The sequence below is a fragment of the Bos mutus genome, chromosome 15, assembly GCF_027580195.1.
Source record: "Bos mutus isolate GX-2022 chromosome 15, NWIPB_WYAK_1.1, whole genome shotgun sequence".
Lineage (NCBI taxonomy): Eukaryota > Metazoa > Chordata > Mammalia > Artiodactyla > Bovidae > Bos > Bos mutus.
The window spans coordinates 50,596,550-50,616,861 of record NC_091631.1 but is presented as its reverse complement, the minus strand read 5'-3'; the positions used below and the strand labels follow the sequence as shown (position 1 = coordinate 50,616,861).

At 41.4% G+C, this 20,312-nt stretch overlaps 1 protein-coding gene across 1 annotated transcript in view; it reads left to right on the top strand.

Annotated features, from left to right (window-relative positions):
* The window catches only part of ARCN1 (archain 1), a 29,848-nt gene extending 14,263 nt beyond the window's left edge, over window positions 1-15,585 (top strand). Inside the window, exons 5-10 of the mRNA XM_005897141.3 lie at window positions 417-581; window positions 6,368-6,533; window positions 8,857-9,004; window positions 9,302-9,410; window positions 11,788-11,992; window positions 13,645-15,585. Coding sequence (XP_005897203.1) covers window positions 417-581; window positions 6,368-6,533; window positions 8,857-9,004; window positions 9,302-9,410; window positions 11,788-11,992; window positions 13,645-13,734 — 883 coding nt within the window. The 3' untranslated portion in view covers window positions 13,735-15,585. The remainder of the gene's footprint in view (window positions 1-416; window positions 582-6,367; window positions 6,534-8,856; window positions 9,005-9,301; window positions 9,411-11,787; window positions 11,993-13,644) is intronic.
* Window positions 15,586-20,312: the final 4,727 nt, after the last annotated feature.

The following is a 20,312-nucleotide window of genomic DNA, read 5'->3' as shown; positions in this document are numbered from 1 at the left end:
TCGGATCATACATGCTTATCAAAGTATACCTTTGGTCTTTGGGTACTTGAAGCTTATGTGGTTCTTTTGTTTGTTTGTTTTTCGGTCATGCCCCTATAGCATGCAAGATCTTAGTTCCCCAACCAGGGAGTGAACCTGTGAACCTGTGCCCTGCAGTGGAAGCACGGAATCCTAACTACTGGGCCAAAGAGAATCTCTGAACCTTACATGTTAATAGTGATCCAGCTGCCAGTTCAAACAAGAAATAGTTTAGTGGTCCACTAAACACTAGGAAACTTTAGTTTATCCCTTGAGGTATTCACATTTCTCTTAAAGAACAGCTTTAGGGAAAGCTTTAGTGATAGGGAATTATTAATTAGTTTTTAACTTTTTAAATCATGTGTGTATTTTTTTTATTTTTGCATTCTTCCACTTAGACCTTCAGGCCCTAGCAAGGCTCTGAAACTGGGAGCCAAAGGAAAGGAAGTAGATAACTTCGTTGACAAATTGAAATCTGAAGGCGAAAATATCATATCCTCCAATATGGGCAAGCGTACCTCTGAAGCAACCAAAGTGCATGCTCCACCCATTAATATGGAGAGGTAAGTGGTAACTTGTTCAGTAGGAACAGACCACATGGTGTTAAAAATTTTTTTATCTCAATACTTTATAAATTCTTTTTGTGTTTTTTAATTTTTCCAGATATAAAAGACTTAAGAGTATATTCTAAACAGCAGGGTTCTACTGTATATTATCACACAGGGAACTACATTCAATATCCTGTGATAAACCATAATGGAAAGGAATATGAAAAAAATAAATATGTATAACTGAGTCACTTTGCTGTACAGTAGACATTAAACACAACATTGTAAATCAGCTACACTTGAGTAAAATTTTAGGTATGAACATGAGATATTCCCCCTCTGCCCTCTTCGAACCATGACTGGGGACTCTTAGCCTTCCGTTTTCTGTTTAGAACTTAACCTTTCTACCAACTCTGTGGTGGTTAAATTAAACAAAAAATAACTTTTCTTCATGCTTAGTTTATACTTTGTCTCTTAAAATGGACTTGAGTTGGAGTACTAGAACAGTGATTCACTCTGTACTATATTTTGGCATGTCTTTCTCTAATTAGGACAAAAATTATAAATATCTTTAGTAGCAAATGTGTTATTTTTGCTTTTTAAGTATTTAAAGCCAGTATAGAATATTTTGATTTGTCTCTTATCGCAGGACTATGGTACTGGTTGGTAACATTTTTAAGTGGTAGTTATCAAGTTCACACTTCCATGACTCAGATTTCTTGTCTTGAAGCCCAGACTTTCTACTGTTACTGATGATTTTGAGGTCAGGTGAAAGATGAGTCTGGGAGGATACCTCTATCAGGTGTGCTTCAAAGAGGAGTATTTTGTGTGTCTTATTTTATATGAAATGAACAGTGTTTTGCTGGGATAAATCTTTCAAATCACTGAAGTTCCTGTGTTATTCCTAGTTGTTGCTCTGAGGGAGACAGGTTTGACACTATTTTAATAAGGTGTTGGAGACTATCATGTACTAGAGAGAGCTTGAAACTCTTTTCTGAATGTTGGAATACTTCTTGAGCATGGAGCGAATGCTTATGAAGGTAAATGACACCATGCATTGTCTTTAGATACATGTCTCTGTGGTCTTGAGTCTCATGCTTTTGTTTCTGGGAAGACTTAGAGGTTGGAACAGAAGAAAGTAGGATGCCAGCACGGTTTTTTAAACCTGTTTTAGTGAGGAATATGGATAGATTGTACTTAATAATGGCCCATAACAGCAGTACCTTTTATTTTACTTATTTTAAAAACTAGATTATACATTCATGTAGTTGTTCAAAAGTCAAAAGGTTCAAAGGATGTTGCACTAAAACTTCTTCCCACACAGCCATTCAAGGTTCTCTCTTCAGATACAACTAGCATTAATTAGTTTTTGTGTGTATCTTCCAAGAGAGATAATATATGTATAGATGAATAAAAATATGGTATAATTTCTGTTTTTCTCTTGTTATACATAAGTGGTGGTGTACTTGACACATTTTCTACTTGCTTTTTTTCACTGCAGTTCAGTCGCTCAGTCATGTCCAATTCTTTGTGACCCCATGGACTGCAGCCCGCCAGGGCTCCCTGTCTATCAACAACTCCCGGAATTTACTCAGACTCATATCCATTGAATCAGTAATGCCATCCAACCATCTCATCCTCTGTTGTCCACTTCTCCTCCTGCTTTCAATCTTTCCCAGCATCAGGGTCTTTTCAAATGAGTCACTTCTTCACATCAGGTGGCCTAAGTATTGGAGTTTTCAGCTTCAGCATCAGTCCTTCCAATGAACACCTAGGACTGATCTCCTTTAGGATGGACTGGTTGGATCTCCTTGCAGTCCAAGGGACTCTCAAGAGTCTTCTCCAACACCACAGTTCAAATGCATCAATTCTTCGGCGCTCAGCTTTCTTTATAGTCCAACTCTCACATCCACACATGACTACTGGAAAAACCATAGCTGTGACTAGACAGACCTTTTCGGCAAAGTTATGTCTCTTTTTAATACATTGTCTAGGTTGGTCCTAACTTTCCTTCCAAGGAGTAAGCGTCTTTTAAGTTCATGGCTGCAGTCACCATCTGCAGTGATCTTGGAGCCCAAAAAATTAAAGTCTGTCAGTGTTTCCATCGTTTACCCTTCTACGTGCCATGAAGTGATGGGACCGGATGCCATGATCTTAGTTTTCTGAACGTTGAGTTTTAATCCAGCTTTTTCACTCTTCTCTTTCACTTTCATCTAGAGGCTCTTTAGTTCTTCTTCACTCTCTGCCATAAGGGTGGTGTTATCTGCATATCTGAGGTTATTGATATTTCTCCCGGCAATCTTGATTTCACCTTGTGCTTCATCCAACCCAGAGTCTCTCATGATGTACTTTGCATAAAAGTTAAATAAGCAGGGTGACAATATCCAGACTTGACGTACTTCTTTCCGTATTTGTAACCAGTTTGTTGTATGATGTCCAGTTCTAATTGTTGCTTCTGGACAACAGATTTCTCAGGAGGCAGGTAAAGTGGTCTGGTATTCCCATCTTTTGAAGAATTTTCCAGTTTGTTGTGATCTACACAGTCAAAGGCTTTGGCATAATCAATAAAGCAGAAGTAGATTGTTTCTGGTATTCTCTTGCCTTTTCTATGATCCAGCGGATGTTGGCAATTTGATCTCTGGTTCCTTTGCCTTTTCTAAATCCAGCTTGAATATCTGGAAGTTCATGCTTCACATACTGTTAAAGCCTGGGTTGGAGAATTTTGAGCATTACTTCGCTAGTGTGTGAGATGAGTGCAGTTGTGCGATAGTTTGAACATTCTTTGGCATTGCCTTTCTTTGGAACTGAAATGAAAACTGACCTTTTCCAGTCCCACGGTCACTGCTGAGTTTTCCAAATTTGCTGGCATATTGAGTGCAGCACTTTCACAGCATCATCTTTTAGGATTTGAAATAGCTCAGCTGGAATCCCATCACCTCCACTAGCTTTGCTTGTAGTGATGCTTCCTAAGACCCACTTGACTTCACATTCCAGGATGTCTGGCTCTAGGTGAGTGATCGCATCATTGTGGTTATCTGGGTCATGAAGATCTTTTTTGTACACTTCTTCTGTGTATCCTTGCCACCTCTTCTTAATATCTGCTTCTGTTAGGTCCATACCATTTCTGTCCTTTATTTTGCCCATTTTTGCATGAAATGTTCCCTTGGTACCTCTCATTTTCTTGAAGAGATCTCTAGTCTTTCCCATTCTGTTGTTTTCCTCTATTCCTTTGCACTGATCACAGAGGAAGGCTTTCCTAACTCTCCTTGCTATTTTTTGGAACTCTACATTCAAATGGGTACAGCTTTCCTTTTCTCCTTTGCCTTTAGCTTTTCTTCTTTTCACAGCTATTTGTAAGGCCGCCTCAGACAACCATTTTGCCTTTTTGAATTTCTTTTTCTTGGGGATGGTCTTGATCCCTGCCTCCTGTACAGTGTCATGAACCTCCATCCATAATTCTTCAGGCACTCTGTCTATCGCATCTAATTCCTTGAATCTATTTGTTACTTCCACTGTATAATCATAAGGGATTTGATTTAGGTCATACCTGAATGGTCTAGTGGTTTCCCCTACTTTCTTCAATTTAAGTATGAATTTGGCAATAAGGAGTTCATGATTGGAGCCACAGTTAGCTGCCAGTCTTGTTTTTGCTAACTGTATAAAGCTTTTCCATCTTTGGCTGCAAAGAATATAACCAATCTGATTTCGGTATTGACTATCTGGTGATGTCCATGTGTAGATCTTCTCTTGTGTTGTTGGAAAAGAGAGTGCTATGACCAGTGTGTTCTCTTCGCAAAACTCTGTTTGCCTTTGCCCTGCTTCATTTTGTACTCCAAGGACAAATTTGCCAGTTACTCCAGCTTTCTCTTGACTTCCTACTTTTTCATTCCAATCCCCTATGATGAAAAGGACATCTTTTTGGGGTGTTATAAGGAAATTTTTTCCTGTAATTAAGTGAAAAATCAATTGATTACTGGGAGAAACATCAATAACAGATACGCAGATGACACCACCCTTATGCAGAAAGCGAAGAAGAACTAAAGAGCCTCTTGATGAAAGTGAAAGAGGAGAGTGGCTTAAAACACAACATTCAAAAAACCAAGATCATGGCATCTGGTCCCATCACTTCATGGCGCATAGATGGGTAAATGATGGAAACAGTGACAGACTTTAATTTTCGGGGCTTCAAGATCACTGCAGATGGTGACTGCAGCCATGAAATGAAAGACGCTTGCTCCTTGGAAGAAAAGCTATGACCAACCTAGACAGCATATTAAAAAGCAGAGACATTACTTTGCCAACAAAGGTCCGTCTAGTCAACGCTATGGTTTTTCCAGTGGTCATGTATGGATGTGAGAGTTGGACTGTGAAGAAAGCTGAGCGCCGAAGAATTGATGCTTTTGAACTGTGGTGTTGGAGAAGACTCTTGAGAGTCCCTTGGACTGCAAGGAGATCCAACCAGTCCATCCTAAAGGAGATCAGTCCTAGGTGTTCATTGGAAGGACTGATGCTGAAGCTGAAACTCCAATACTTAGGCCACCTGATGTGAAGAAGTGACTCATTTGAAAAGACCCTGATGCTGGGAAAGATTGAAAGCAGGAGGAGAAGTGGACAACAGAGGATGAGATGGTTGGATGGCGTCACCGACTTAATGGACATGAGTTTGAGCAAGCTCCAGGTGTTGGTGTTGGACAGGGAAGCCTGGCGTGCTGCAGTCCATGGAGTTGCAAAGAGTTGGACACGACTTAGCAACTGAACTGAACGGATAAATTTATGAAGTTAATGACAGAGCTGTGGTTATGTGAGAGAATATCGTATTCTCACAAAGTACATTCTGAAAAATGTTTAGGGGTAAGGGACCATGATGTATATGATCTGCATGTAAATAATTCAGGAGAAAAAGTAAAATATAGTTACATAGAGATGCAAATGATCAAACAAATGGGATAAAATATTAGCAATAGATAAAAAAGTATACATATATTCGTGTTACCATTTTAATTTTTTTTTTTTTTTTTTTTTGGCCACACCATGCAACGTGTGAAAACTTAGTTCCCTGACCAGGGATTGAACCCACTCCCTGTGGGTGCAGCATCTTAACCACTGGACCACCACAAAAGTCCCTGATTTTTTAATTTTTGATATTATTTTCAAATAAAAAACTTTGTCAGTTGTTCCTCTTTTTCTTGTAATTGCTCAGTATTCATTTTGTCGACATACTTTTATGTATTTAAGTCGTCCTCCTAGTGATGGACATTTGTTTCTAAACTTTTGATATTGCAAACAGTTTTTCAGTGAATAACATACATTGTTTTGTACAGGTGCAGACTTATCTGTACACTGAAGAATCGCTAAACCTAAGGATATAATGCTTTATTTTATTTTCTATAGTGATAAAGTATTCTTTTCCTTTTTTAAAAAATTGAAATGTAGTTGATTTACAGTGTTGTATTCATTTCTGTTGTACAGCAGAGTGACTCAGTTATGCATATATAGATATAGGAATTCTTTTCTATTATGGTTTATCCTGGGAGATTGGATATAGTTCCCTGTGCTATACAGCAGGACCTTGCTTTTTATCCATTCTAAATGTAATAGTTTGGCGTACAGCAACAAAGACCCAAAGCAATCAAAAATAAATTTTTAACAAAATGTAATAGTTTGTATAATGCTATAAATTTTGATACATATGGCAGCAACACCTTAAAACAAGTTGCTGGTGGCTAATCAACATTAAGCCCCAGAGAAAGGGAATTCTGGTTTTTACCTTTCTGAACAAATTCATTTTTCTTTCTCTACAGTGTGCACATGAAGATTGAGGAAAAGATCACATTAACCTGTGGCCGAGATGGAGGATTACAGAACATGGAGCTGCACGGCATGATCATGCTTAGGATCTCAGATGATAAATTTGGCCGAATTCGTCTTCATGTGGAAAATGAAGACAAGAAAGGAGTACAGCTACAGGTGCATAGAGGCTTTTAATAAGGGATTATTAAGGTTTTGTCTACTTAGCACAGTCTTGTTCAGCTGGAGTTCCTGTATGAACCATAGAACACAGATGATTATTTATTTTATGTAACTAGTACCATTCTAAATGCATAGGAAAAAAGTTAATCTGTTGTCTACAGTGGATGCCTTGAGTCGATAAATGCCTTCCCAAGCCAGTTGTGAGTGATTGACAGCAGCTGTATTAGTATGGCCTTTTAATATTGAAATTGAGTGAAAGGTCATTTTGAAATCTAATAAATGACTTCATACTCACAGAGGTACAAAGAGATGCTTATCTGTTACTATTATGCAAAAGTAAATTCATTTAGGATTTTGCTTGAAGTATAGTTAAAGAAACAACAAGTTTTAAAACTTAATGGGCAGGTATTTTATTAAAACAAATTATGACACTGCACATTCTGCTACTCTATAAACTGCCTGTGCTTGTTTTGTTAGCTGAAGGGTAGTATCTAATGGTATATTCGAAATGTACATAGAATTCTTAAAAATAAGTATGTTCCACCTATGTGGCTTCTTTCTAAGAAGCCTTTATAACAGTTGTTCTTGTTACATTTTATTTACTTATTTTCAAAAATTTTATTTATTGATGGTTTGGCTGAGTCTTTGTTGCTGCATAGGCTGCTCTCTAGCTATGGTGTGCAGGCTTCTCATTGCAGTGGCTTCTTTTGTTTCACAGTATAGGCTCTAGGTCCACGAGCTTCAGTAGTTGAGGCTTCCAGGCTCTAGGAAATAGCCTCAATAGTTTTGGTGCACAGGCTCAACAGTTGTAGCTCACGGGCTTAGTTGCTTCGTGGCATGTGGGATCTTCCCAAATCAGGGATTGGTCACCTGCATTGGCAGGTGGATTCTTTACCATTGAGCCACAGAAGTCCTGTCTTATTTTATTTTAAAAAATTTTTGGCCACGCTGTGTGGAGTATGGGATCTTAGTTCCCTGACCAGGTATCAAACCCACCTCCTCTCCATTAGAAGTGTAGAGTCTTAACCACTGGTCCACCAAGGAAGATTGTTATATTTTATTTAGATAGTTGATCTTACATCTCTTGTCACAAGAACAAAGCCTTTTCAGAGAAGAAGATGATTTTGTCTGCTTTTTTCCCTCTTTCATAGTTCAGTTCAGTTCAGCTCAGTCGTGTTCAACTCTTTGCGACCCCATGCACTGCGGCGTGCCAGGCTTCCCTGTCCATCACCAACTCCCGGAGCTTGACAAACTCATGTCCATCAAGTCAGTGATGCCATCCAACCATCTCATCCTCTGTCATCCCCTTCTCCTCCTGCCTTCAGTCTTTCCCAGCATCAAGGTCTTTTCAAATGAGTCACTTCTTCGCATCAGGTGGCCAAAGTATTGGAGTTTCAGCATCAGTCCTTCCAATGAATATTCAGGACTGATTTTCTTTAGGAATGACTGGTTGGATCTCACTGCAGTCCAAGAGACTCTCAAGAGTCTTTTCCAACACCACAGTTGAAAAGCATAACCAACACACAATTGTCTTTTGGAAGTAGTGCTTATATTATTTGATAGTAGCATTGCTGGCTTGTAAAGTGTATGTAGTCATCAATCCAAAAGTTTCTTCTTTTTCCTTTTTTCCCCTAATATGACTTCTTTAAAAAAGATTGGTCCATCTTATTTGGCCTGAGTTTGAGCAACTTTAGCTCTCTACACAAAATTGCAAGTAAACTTTGCACAGAGCTTTTCCCTCTCCTTCGTTAGTGTAAGGTGAGCACTACTGTGTGACAAAGACAGCGGATCAAGCTCTGACCCTGCTCTTCTATTTGGCAAGCTTGGCCTCACCATGAGGCTGCTCCCCCTAAAGTATTTTTGTAAAGGACTTGGCTGATGGTCTTTTAACTTTTTCAGTTACAAAATTACTAACTTGTTACTTACAAACAAAATGGTTAGAGTAAAAATTACTTTATTGCTATTTTTAAGTGTCTTAAATCTTTAGAAGTCTTTCAGGGACCTCCCTGTTGGTTCAGTAGTTAAGATTCCACCTTCCAATGCAGGGGATGTGGGTTTGATCCCTGGTGGGAGAACTAAGATCCCATGTGCTGTGGGGTTGCTAAGCCTGCTCACCGCAGTGAAGACCCAGTGCAGTCAAAATTTTTTAAAACACAGTCTTTGAAGAAGGGAAATCTTTCTTCAAAATCAAAAATAATTGGAATTTTTTAGGCACCCTATTTTAGATGTTTAGATTATGGGCCATGTAAGACCAAAAGGAATTTATTTCCTGTCTTGTCATGTCTGAACCTCAGAAATTTTCTTTCCTTTCTCATTTCAGACCCATCCAAATGTGGATAAAAAACTTTTCACTGCAGAATCTCTAATTGGTTTGAAGAATCCAGAGAAGTCATTTCCAGTCAACAGTGATGTAGGGGTGCTAAAGTGGAGACTACAGACCACAGAGGAATCTTTTATTCCACTGACAAGTAAGTGCCTCTGGCCAGTCCTACTAAGCTAGTCTGCACTGAGAATTAGAAATAGCCCTGACTTGTGCACTTTTATCCTTATTGCCGTAATTCTTTTTGACAAAATGACCTTTTAAAATGGACTGTATTTTAATGATTAGATTTAATTTTTAATATCTTTAATTTTGAAACCATTGTTTCCAATAGTTTACATTAGAATGTTTTAGGGCTTGCTGGTATCAGTTTTGATTTGCAGTCTTAACTTTGCTTCATTCTTTTCCTAATGTTCTAGTATACTTGCTTTGCTTTTGTCTTCAGTTAATTGCTGGCCCTCAGAAAGTGGAAATGGTTGTGATGTCAACATAGAATATGAGCTACAAGAAGATAATTTAGAACTGAATGATGTGGTTATCACCATTCCACTCCCGTAAGTTCCCCACATAATCACTTTTTCTCTAGTGAGCTTATAGAACTAGTCTTTTAGAACTCAGTTTTGGAGGCCACACTTAGCTGACTGTCCATGCTAAGATATATAAGATACAAAGGCCAGTTGTGAAAGAAGCTTGGTACAAAAGACTGCATACTAACTGTATGATTCCATGTATAAGACATTCTGAAAAGGTAATACTCTTGGGAGAGAAATCAGGCATTTGACTGCAGAGGAGCACAAGGAAACTTTGGAGATGATGGAAATATTCTGTGACTTGATTGTAATGTGCTTACAAGCTACATTTGTCAAAATGTATACAACTGTATACTTTTGAAGGAGTGCATATTACTGACTTTAAAGCCAAACATACAAAGCTGGTTGTAGTTCTAAAGCTGTGTTTTCAGATGTTGGTCTTCAGTTTGTTCCTGTAGTAATGAAGGTTTCCAGAAGGAGGAGCCAGTTCTCTGTTTTGTTTTGCAACTCTTAAAGAAGAAATTGAGTCTGTCAGACTGAATTCTTCTTTTTTCACCTTCTTTGCTAAGTTACCAGCTAAAGATGAGAGTATGATTTCAGGGTACTATTTTGGTGAAACAAGATATTTGCATTAGTTTCAGAAAGTTTTCTAACAACTTCATTGAGGTATGGTTGACATGCAATAAACTACATATGTTGAAATTGTACAATTGGATAAGTTTTGACCTATATGCACCTGTGAAACCATGATCACAATTAAAATAACAAAAAATCCATCACCCCCAGAAGTTTAGTTCCAGTAAGTTTTGATGTATGCTTAAATGGCATACTTTCTAGGATCACCTGGAAATACTCTACTGTATCTCCTCACTAGCATTTCTAGTGACTGAACTACTATTATTTCACCATTGAATCCCTGCTCCTCTCCTCTGCCTCTCAGCATCCCCATGATTAAGTATAGGCCTTAATAATGAATACCTAGTAAGTATATTCTTAGTGTGTTTTTACTATTAAATTGCCCAGTTATTATTACAGAGAAAATGGTTCTAATTTAATATGCAGGTTTATTCAAATTAATTTTAAATTAATTTGAATTAAAATTAAATTAATTTGTAGTTTGATTCAGGTCTTGACATGGCCAGGTCTGGTTTTAGTCATTCTTATTTCCATTTTTTAAAATATGAGTTATTACCAGTGTCCCCCTTAATGGGCTAATCATCTTAATTCTTCACAGCTTGGTTTTTGTTTCGGAACAGTAGATGTCTGCCTTGAACCGTCCTGAGACTTGGGCGTTGGTGACAGGTGTGGGTTTTATTTTGTCAAGATTTATTTTGTGAGACTATTTTTAGGATGCCACAAGTTTTGGGCCTCTCCATCTACCCTATAATTGTGGTTATGGTGGTTTCCTGTGTCTTAGTTCAATTTTGCAACAGTCTCCAGAAGAGACCCTCGGACAGCACTTTACCCTTTTGTCTAGAACTGATCAAATTAGAGCTCAGAACCAGAATGGGAACAAGGGCAAAGGGAAGAAACATACATACAACTGGGACCATAAAAGAGTTAATTGTGTTATCTCACCCTTTATCAAAGTTTTTCTGGTCTCCCTTATTTACGGAGCCCCTAATGCAAACATTGGATGTCACTGGTGAATTAAAAGGTGGTAAATTTAGAATGTGTAGGAGTAGGTGACACTGCCTGTCAGCCATGTGTGGGGGTGTGAAACACATCCTCACTAGCCCTGGTTCTCCTGCAGATTTAGGACAACTGTGTATCTCTCTTTCCCATCATGCTCACATTTTGCCCAGGGGCAGTTGTTCTTTCACTTACCAAATAAAAGTTCATTTCCTGGATTGTAAATCAAATAAACCCACTGGCATCAACTACAGTAAGTTTTGAAACATTCTGAAATCTTTTGAAAACATTCTCAGAGGTCCAAATTCATTTCCATTCTAAATAACCATAGGCATTTTAAGTTCTCCCCCACTGTTACTATCAACCTGTTTTTCCCCTCATTGGCATCTATAAAGAGAACAACACTATGTTAAAATTCCTTCTTGACAGTGCAGCAAACCATCAGTGCAGGATTTTTTGAAATATATCCCACTTCACACATTTGTCAGTCTCGGTCCCCTGCCAGCTCCAGATCTAGTCCATAAGTTGGAACAGCTCATGACTGTGTGCCAATTACTTACGGTTGCATATATCTGTACCTACAGAAGGGATGAGTGAAACCCTTAACCAGTGTAAGGGTCCTTGAGGTTATTAAGGAGTCTAATTTTTTCTAGGACTGTATAAAAGCAGGAAGAATTTGAGAAGCATAATCAAATTTGGGGCTGGTTTTCCTTGGCAGAGTTTTTCTAACTCTGGACAGCTGACTTGACACGGATGTTTCTTGTGGCAGATCTGGTGTTGGCGCTCCAGTGATTGGTGAGATTGATGGCGAGTATCGACATGACAGTCGACGAAATACCTTGGAGTGGTGCCTGCCAGTGATTGATGCCAAAAATAAGAGTGGCAGCCTTGAGTTCAGCATTGCTGGGCAGCCCAATGACTTCTTCCCTGTTCAAGTCTCCTTCATCTCCAAAAAAAATTACTGTAACATACAGGTATTCCCTTTTAATAGAAATCTTACACGGGGAAGGTGGTAGAACAGATGTTTAATAGGCAATATGACTTCATAGAGCAGAAAATCAGAAAAAATGATGTCCTCCATGGATTCCATTGCTGTCTCATTGTATTGCGTGCATGCTCAGTTGCTTCAGTCATGTTCGACTCTTTGCAGCCCTTTGGACTATAGCCCACCAGGCTCTTCTGTCCATGGGATTCTCCAGGCAAGAATACTGGCGTGGGTCGCTGTGCCCTCCACGGGATCTTCGCCACCCAGGGATCAAACCCTAGTCTCCTGCATTACAGGCAGATTCTTTAATGCTGAGCCACAGTCTTGGTCAGATTCTTCACCTGCTTTATTTCAGTTTTTTCTCTAGATCAGATAAAGAAATTGAATGTGATTATATATAAAAGTGTTATGGGTTGTGCAGGAGTCATATCTCTTAGTTGCCTGTGTGTTCAATAATCTCATGTATCTTAGAATCATTTACCAAAGCATTTAGCACATGACTTAGTAATCCCTTTTGTAGTATTGTCACTTGATTTGAACCCAAAGACTGCTTCCCATCATTAATATGGATCATTATAAGCCATTTCTGCTGTAAACTTTGTCCTTTAGGTAGACAAAACAGTGGAAATTTGTGAACTGTTCCTTATTTATTTGTTTAGGCTGCACCACATGGCTTGCAGGATCTTAGTTTCTCAACCAGGACTGAACCCAGACCCATGGCAGTGAAAGTGCCAAATCCTAACCACAGGACTGCCAGGAAATTCCCTGTAAACTGTTTAGGTCATTATTTTTAACTCCTTGTTTTTCTAGTTTTTGAAATTGCATTACAAGCACCGAGTTTATATTGTCATCTTCCCCTCTGACTTGTTGATTTGCACTCTTACCTTTCCAGATGGTCTCTGTCTCTCCTCTTAAGTGCTTGGAAAGTTATAATTTCCTCTGTCAGTTTTCTCTCTCCCCTGCCCCCACTCAGTTATTGGCTCAGCCCCATCAGTATTGGAGCATATTGTTGAACCCGAGACGTTTTCCTGTTAGGGACCATTTGAAGAACAGGAGAGTATAAATTGCTCTATCAGAATTTCATTAGAAAATGTGAGTCAGTGGTTCAGGTTTTATGTTGGTGCCATTACAGGCACCATTGTTACAGGTAATTCATTAAACTGGATGTTTATTATTATTAATAAAAAGAAATCTCATTAGAACAACCCAGCCATATCTGGAAAATAAGTATGATAGAGTAGCTTAGAGAGACTTTGAGAGAACTTTTAACAAGTAATGTCGAGTTGTTAGAATACTGCCTTTTGGGTCAAAATGTTAATTGGTCATCCTTATAGAATGTCTGTGACCTAATGGGTTTTATAGGGCAGGGCCTGGGCAGTGGCTGCTTACTCTGGACCTTTTACTTAATACCATTCTACATATCATCCCAGGAGTTGTCTTTTCTGTCAAAGAACAGATTAATCATGTTGATGGGGAAGAGTGATGCTGTGAGCTACAGTTGTGAATTGAACTTTTTTAGTATTTCTGAGTTAAACTTTTAATACTGCTTTGGTGAATTTGGTCTGTTCTGTACTGAGAATTTAGCCAGCACCTTGAAGACCCGCTGTTCTGCTTTACCTTACTCCTTGTTTGTTTTCCTAGGTTACCAAAGTGACCCAGGTAGATGGAAACAGCCCTGTAAGGTTTTCCACAGAGACCACTTTCCTAGTGGATAAGTATGAAATTCTGTAGTACCAAGAAGAAGGAACCGAAAAGGAAAATTTTCAAATAAAGAAGAAGCCAACAGTGGCTGAAGAGTTTTTTCCAAACCCACAAGCCATTGGAGACCCTTTTTTTTCAAACACAGTGCACGATTCTCTGAGCGCAAGGACCCTCAACTCACCCTCAGTGTTTCAGTGTCACAGAGACGTTCTTTGGCAAACCAATGACACACCATAAAGGGAAAGGCTGCTGATTTCTTTGGCAGATTTACTGGCCAGCAGGAAAGCAAGCTCTCCAGAGAATGCCCCCAGTTAAACATTCTCTCCCTTTGCCTAAGTTGTTCTTTTATTTGAATCCTTAAATATATTATATTTCATACTTTGTTTTTAAAAAGTATTCTCTGTGGAAGATTTTAATCTTTCACACTTCTTTACCTTCAGTTTTTTTCTTTTGTATATCCAATCAAGCCCTGGGATCATCTGCAAATAGGCATTGTATTTGGCACTCCCGTAACAGGTTGATCTAATCCAGCCTTGATTTGTGGACTATGCAAGTAAACTGCTTGAGAAGTATGAGGTCTACACATTAAAAGATAAGGTTGTCTTATGTCGTTTTCCTATATCTATTCATCCCTCCATTCCTTTGCCAAGCTGTTTTACTTTCAGGCTTGTCGCTCTGCTTTAGAACACTACTGTGAATCCTATTGTGTAAAGACAGCTGAGAAGCAGCTTTCAGATGGCATAGCCCCCCCAGCTTCAAGGTGTCCGGGAGGAGAAGGGTCATGTCCAGTTAGGGATTTCATACCCGCAGGTAATCATGTTTGCTGCTGGTGCCACCCAGACTTCCATTCTCCACATTTTGGGTACTTCAGCTAATACATGATAGCTCATGGTCTTTGTAATCCATTCACATTCCTGAGATTGACCACCTCCCTCTTCCTGAATGTTCTCTAAATGTCATCAGTTTTTCCTTTCCATCTGAAATAAGGTTATGATTTTGGAGGCTGAACCCTCAGAGAGTCTTTGTGCCAATCCCGTGGGCCCTAAACTGTCAAGGAGACTCCAGTCTCACCACCAGGTCTTTACCCTCTCAAGATGCAGCTGATTATATTGCTATATAGGAATTGCTGATAATACTCCTTTCTAGCCGCCTCAACATTTTTTTCAGCAGCCTATCCTTCCCATCTCTGAAACCCTTCCTCTTTCTCCCCTATGTCTTTTCTGTTGAGTGTCATCGTGTAGTGGTTGTTTCTCAGCGCCCCCCTCATCCATTATTTCTTCAGTGGAGAAGACTGCATCAGCCAGCCTAGCGTTGGCTTTTAATTTGCACTGGGGATTGGTAGAGTTGTTGCCAGGCTGCAGCCATAGGCAGAGGAATAGACAGATGACAGGAGACGACCTCCTGCACTTTCAGCTGGTTGGAGAGTACCACTCCCACTCTGAACAACATTTGGCCTTCCCTGCAAAGAGTGTCCTGTACTTCAAGCAAAGCAGTCACACACAAATGGCCATGGATGGAATTGTTTGCCAAAGAAATTTCTGGCCTTTCCCTTCCCTTTAATCGCATCAGGGAAGAATCCTTATCTCTAGCTTGGTTTCCACATAAGGTTTTTTGAGGAAGGGGACTGGGACAAGAAATCTGTCATGTAGTTATGTAGACAAGGAATCTTATTAATTCAGTTTTGTTGGAGAGTTGCTTGTCCATATGATTTTTAAAAAGTGAGATTTAGTTTCACAAAAACTTTTTTTTCTGAAATTACTTTTGGGGTAATATTTAAAATGAGAGACATTTTGTAACCCTGTAAAATACATAGGGAATATAACATTCCAGTGTACACAAAGAAGACAGATTCTTTAATCAAATAAAGTATTATAAAATGAATGTTTTTTAGACTGTTGACCCTCTCATACTTTGGTGTCTTCTTGCTGATTCAGAATGATGTAATGGGATCTAAGATTAAAAATTAATGATATGTTTCTTTTAAGAGGAAATACTAAGAGTATTCATTACCTTTTCTCCCTATAACAAGTATTGTACCTCCTTGTGTATTTTTCTACATTTGAGACACACACACATGTACTCCTGACAGTAGCTTTTGAATTTGATGACACTGTGGGCTTTTGATCCTCATTTTGTCAGGGGCAGTTGTAGAATCAGAAAAATGAAGCTTCGTCTTGAAGGAGTAACATAGGTGGTGATATTTTGGTGCATTCTCTTCCCCATTAGACAAACAGTGGTAAGTAAGTGATGCAGGCATGAGTGATGAATGCCTTGGGAAATGCCTCAGAACAGGCTGCTTCCTTACTCTCTATTTCAATTTAAAAACTATAGAATGTCACCAAATTGGAAGGCAAATCTCTGATGAATAATAAGTTTCTGGAATGAATAAGTTTTTATTGGTGAGAGGGAAGATTTTGAATTTTTTTTCCTTAAGAGAACTAGCAAGTATCTTGTCTAATGTTGCTAAAGTATAGCTTGGCTCCCTGAGGTTGTAACGTTAATCCAGTGAAATGAAGCACACCAAACCCACACCACACCCTCTGGCAGCTGATACCTCCATGGTGTCGAGTGGACTTTTTGTTGGCTGCTTGTGAGGAAGACTAACAAAATAATTAGATCTGACTGAGCATTCTGTTTGATGTAGGAGGTTTGTGGTTCCTGCTCTGGGTTAATTAATTCCACATAGAGGAGGTAGGGAGGGAATTGAGTTCCTTTTAAGAAAAGGTCTGTCATTGGTCTACTCAGTATCAAACCCCAAATCAGTCAGCCCATACATCGCTGCAGGAAACATTGCCCTCAGTTAACATCGCACACACTAGGTAGCCTCTCAGAGATTTCCAGAGTCTATACAGAATAGCTGTTTAAAAAGTTACATGGGACTTTTTTGGCAGTCCAGTGGTTAAGACTCTGCCCTTCCACTGCAGGGGCTGCAGGTTCGAGCCCTGGTTGGTGAGCTAAGATCCAAAAAAAAAAGTTTATATCTGCAGGGCTCATTGGAGGAAGAGGAAAATAGAAAGTCCCCATCCTCAAGAAGATTGAAATTGAACTGGAAGCAACAGCTGTACCTCCTTAAAAGTGTAGCTTTCTTGCTAAAGCAGACACACATCAACTGCCACCCGGGATACTCGGTGCAGGTCTCTAAGGGTGAGGGCTTTAGTCTGGTAGGTTTTAAAGGAATTAAGGAAGCAAAAATGCAGAATTGACTCCCCTGTGTTATGCACAACTCTCATTGCAACCATCCTTTCTTGCCATTCCCTCTTTTTGCCCCCTTTGGTAAATACACCTGCAGCTGTAGAGCTGCTCTGAAACTCCTAGAAGATCCACAAGTAGGTTGGCTGCTGTGTACTGCTCCTAACCCAAGAGCAGACATCTTTACAAGAGTCAGTTTCACCTCTCACCCTAGGGAGTTAGTGATTGATGAGGAGACAAGTCTTTAGGAAGTTTACTTTTCCAAACTGAGCTGTTGTCCCCTCTAAACACAAGAGGTCAAGCAACCAGGCAGTTTAAAAGCTTAGGCCACTCCCCTATCCCCTACCTGCACAGGCCAGAAAGTTTTTTGCCTTGCTGTTCATAGGGCAGGGGTTATGGGAACTTCCATAGATGTAATTCTGTGATCAGGTTGATGTGCTGTTTGGGAAAGAAGTGTTACAAATTCAAAGCCCTGAGAGAAATGGAAATAGGTCTTGTTTCCCAATTTTTGCCGGAATGAATCCTTGTTCGTTTCTGCTCATAGGAAGGTTCAGAGCCACGGAAGGTAGACAAGTCCAGTCTTCCATCCTACACAAAATTTCCTCTCAGCTTGGAAGTATCTTAGCTGTGAATAGAAGTGTAGATTGCATAATTTCAAAAACAGGCTGAGAAGAGAGCTTCTGCTCTTTTCAGCTACTGAAGGTTTGAAATTTCTCCCCAGGTTGGATGCAGTGAGGAGTTAGTTACTTGGCATCATTGGTGCCACCACACCTACACTAATGATGCCCGAGTTCAGGATCCAAAGACGCCAGAAGGGATAGCTTCCTGGGGTAGGGTGTGTATCTACAGGGGTTGCTTGCTGTAATGAGCAATAATCACCTCTTTCTGAGGCTGGAGGGAGTACAATTTGAGAGGAGGGACAGCTGGGAAATGTGCTGTGGCTAGGACAGGGTGGGTGTGGAAATCCACTCCTGGCATTCATAACCAAGTGCAGAGGGCCTTCAAAAATCCACTCTTCCTTCCACACCCAGCCTTTGCCCTCTCCCCCTGCTTCCACCTCGGAAAGTCTGAAGCATGCTTGGAAAGCTGTTTTCTGCTTTCTTCTCTCTTCCTCCCCCTTTCTGAGCTTCCAGCTGCTCGACCTCTTGCGTAACTGTGTGAGAGCACTGAGTCTTTTTGATGGGCTCCAGATGTGGAGCGGGGTGGGGGTGGAGGGTGGTGATGGTAGGTCTGAAGTCCCCTGAGTGCTCTAACTGTGGGAACACAGGGCCCCGACACAGCGGGAGCAAGGACACACTGCACAGAGCCTTTGTCATGGGCTCAGCGGACTGCTGGGCTGGAGGACAGCAGTTGGGTGATATTTCAACCCCCTGCTTTAGCATCCGTGACAGGCTTGATTATTCCCCAAAATTCCTCCTGACCAAGACAGTAAGGAAGAGTTGGATTTGTGAAGCACAGTTAAGTGAAGTCTGTGAGGCACCCCAATCTGAGCCTCTTCCCTCAAATGCTGGGTCTTGGCACATAAGATACAAGTTTGGGGTTTGTTTCCTTTTCTTTTTATTTAACAGAATAGCCTGAAAATTACTGTTGTGATCTGCTTCATGAAAGGTGTTCAAAGTTAAAATACTTTTATGATCCTCAAACGATATGAAGAAAGAATAAGAGGCTTCTACTCTCAACACTGCTCCCCCACCCCCAGACAGATCCTGGGGCTTCCTGATACCCTGGCACATGCTGAAGCCTGATATTTTGACCTCTGTTAGCTACAGCAGGTAGCTGCAAAGAGCCATCCACCCCCTCCTGCTTCTAGTCCTGTTGGTTCCAGCCTCCAGCTGGGTGTGGGGAGGGTCCCCCTGCTGGTGCTGGCCCTGTCAATGAGTGACCAAAGGTTCCTGCAGTTCAGCCTCCTGCTGTTTCTGGGTTAAACAGGGAGGGTGCACAGTAAAAGCACTGAATCAGAACAAGATTTGTCCACCCAAAGAGGACAAATTATTTTCTGCTGTCCCCTGCTCACTGGAATGTCACAGCCTTGGGGGCTTTCTGCTTCCTATCCTTCAGGGAGGAACAGTCTCAGGGATCCCTCCATTGCAGGTTTCAAAGGTCCAGTCTGGCTGAGTTCAGATCCCTAGGTCCTCCCCCATCAGTCTCCTGGGGCAAGAGCTGGCTTTACAAGGTAAGGATCGGCTGTCAGCTTGGATTTCGGTTGGTGGTTGAAAAGGAGAATGACTTTCTCCCAGGCTCAGTTTCCAGGCTTCTCTAAGGTTTTCAGGTCCTCCCCACCCACTTCTTCCTTATTAAACCCTTACTCCTACAGAGACCCAAACTGCTACAGGATGCTGTGCTCAACCAGTTTGAGCACCAGTTTGCCTCCCAACTGTAATCCCGCGCGTTGTGGTGGGGGTGGAGTGACACGGGGGCAAGGTGATAATTCCATTCGGTTTTTCTATGCTTTACAGTTGGCGTGGCATTTTACCATGCCTTTTTTATATGTATCTTTAGAAATATCTGTGACGCCCTATCTGGACGGTTATTAACCCCATTTACAGCTCGTCCTGGCGGAGGGGCTTGGAGTAGGATGAGGAGAAGGGGCGACAGAGGGCAGACAGACCTGGATACCTTCAGCAGATATTCCGAGATGTTAAGAACATGTTGTACGGCTGCGACCATGAAGTTCACTGGGAGCTGATGGAGGATTCAGGCATCTAAAGTGAAAAAAAAGAGTAGGGGGCGGACTAGAGAGAAACGGGAAAACACCCTCAGAAGAGCCTTAAGGCCTAGGGGTGGAGGGTGGTCCAGGAGAGTCCGAAAGAGAGGGCGAGTGGGGCCAGGGGTGCGCACTTGGTGGTGGTGGTGGAGAGCCCAGCTGCAGAGATGAACAAAGCGCGCGCTGTGCAGGCGTGGGGGGAGGTGCTGCTATGGGAAAGGCTGGGTGGGGGGACCTTGGGCTCCAGTCCCACAAGGGCGTCTCCTCTGGCTGGCCAGAGGACAGGACGGGGGGACGGGGGCGGGGACTAGCGGGGGAAGGGGGTGGGTAGGAAGGCGGGACCCACTTGCTCTCCTCCTACTCAGCGGGCTTCCAGGGAAAAGCAAGAGTGTCCTTCGGAGCCTGGGGCCGCGGTTGCCGAGCTGGGCAAAAGATACGGTGTGCCCCTCTCCCCTCGAGGTGAGGGCGCTCCCTCCCGCTACGCCTGCGGGTCCCGCTCGCTGCGCGGCTGGGACGGGATAAGAGGAAGTCCCGGGGACCTGGCGAGAGCCCTCAGACCAGCTCTGGGCTGGAAGATCCCGGAAGAACCCGGTCGCGGAAGAGGGCGCCGCAGGTGAGTGTGTAGGGACACCCGGGGCTTTGTGCTGAGCGGGCTCCGCTGCTCTCCCGGGAGCGGCTTGCTCCTGCCCTCCCGAGCCGCTGCCGGCGCCGCCGC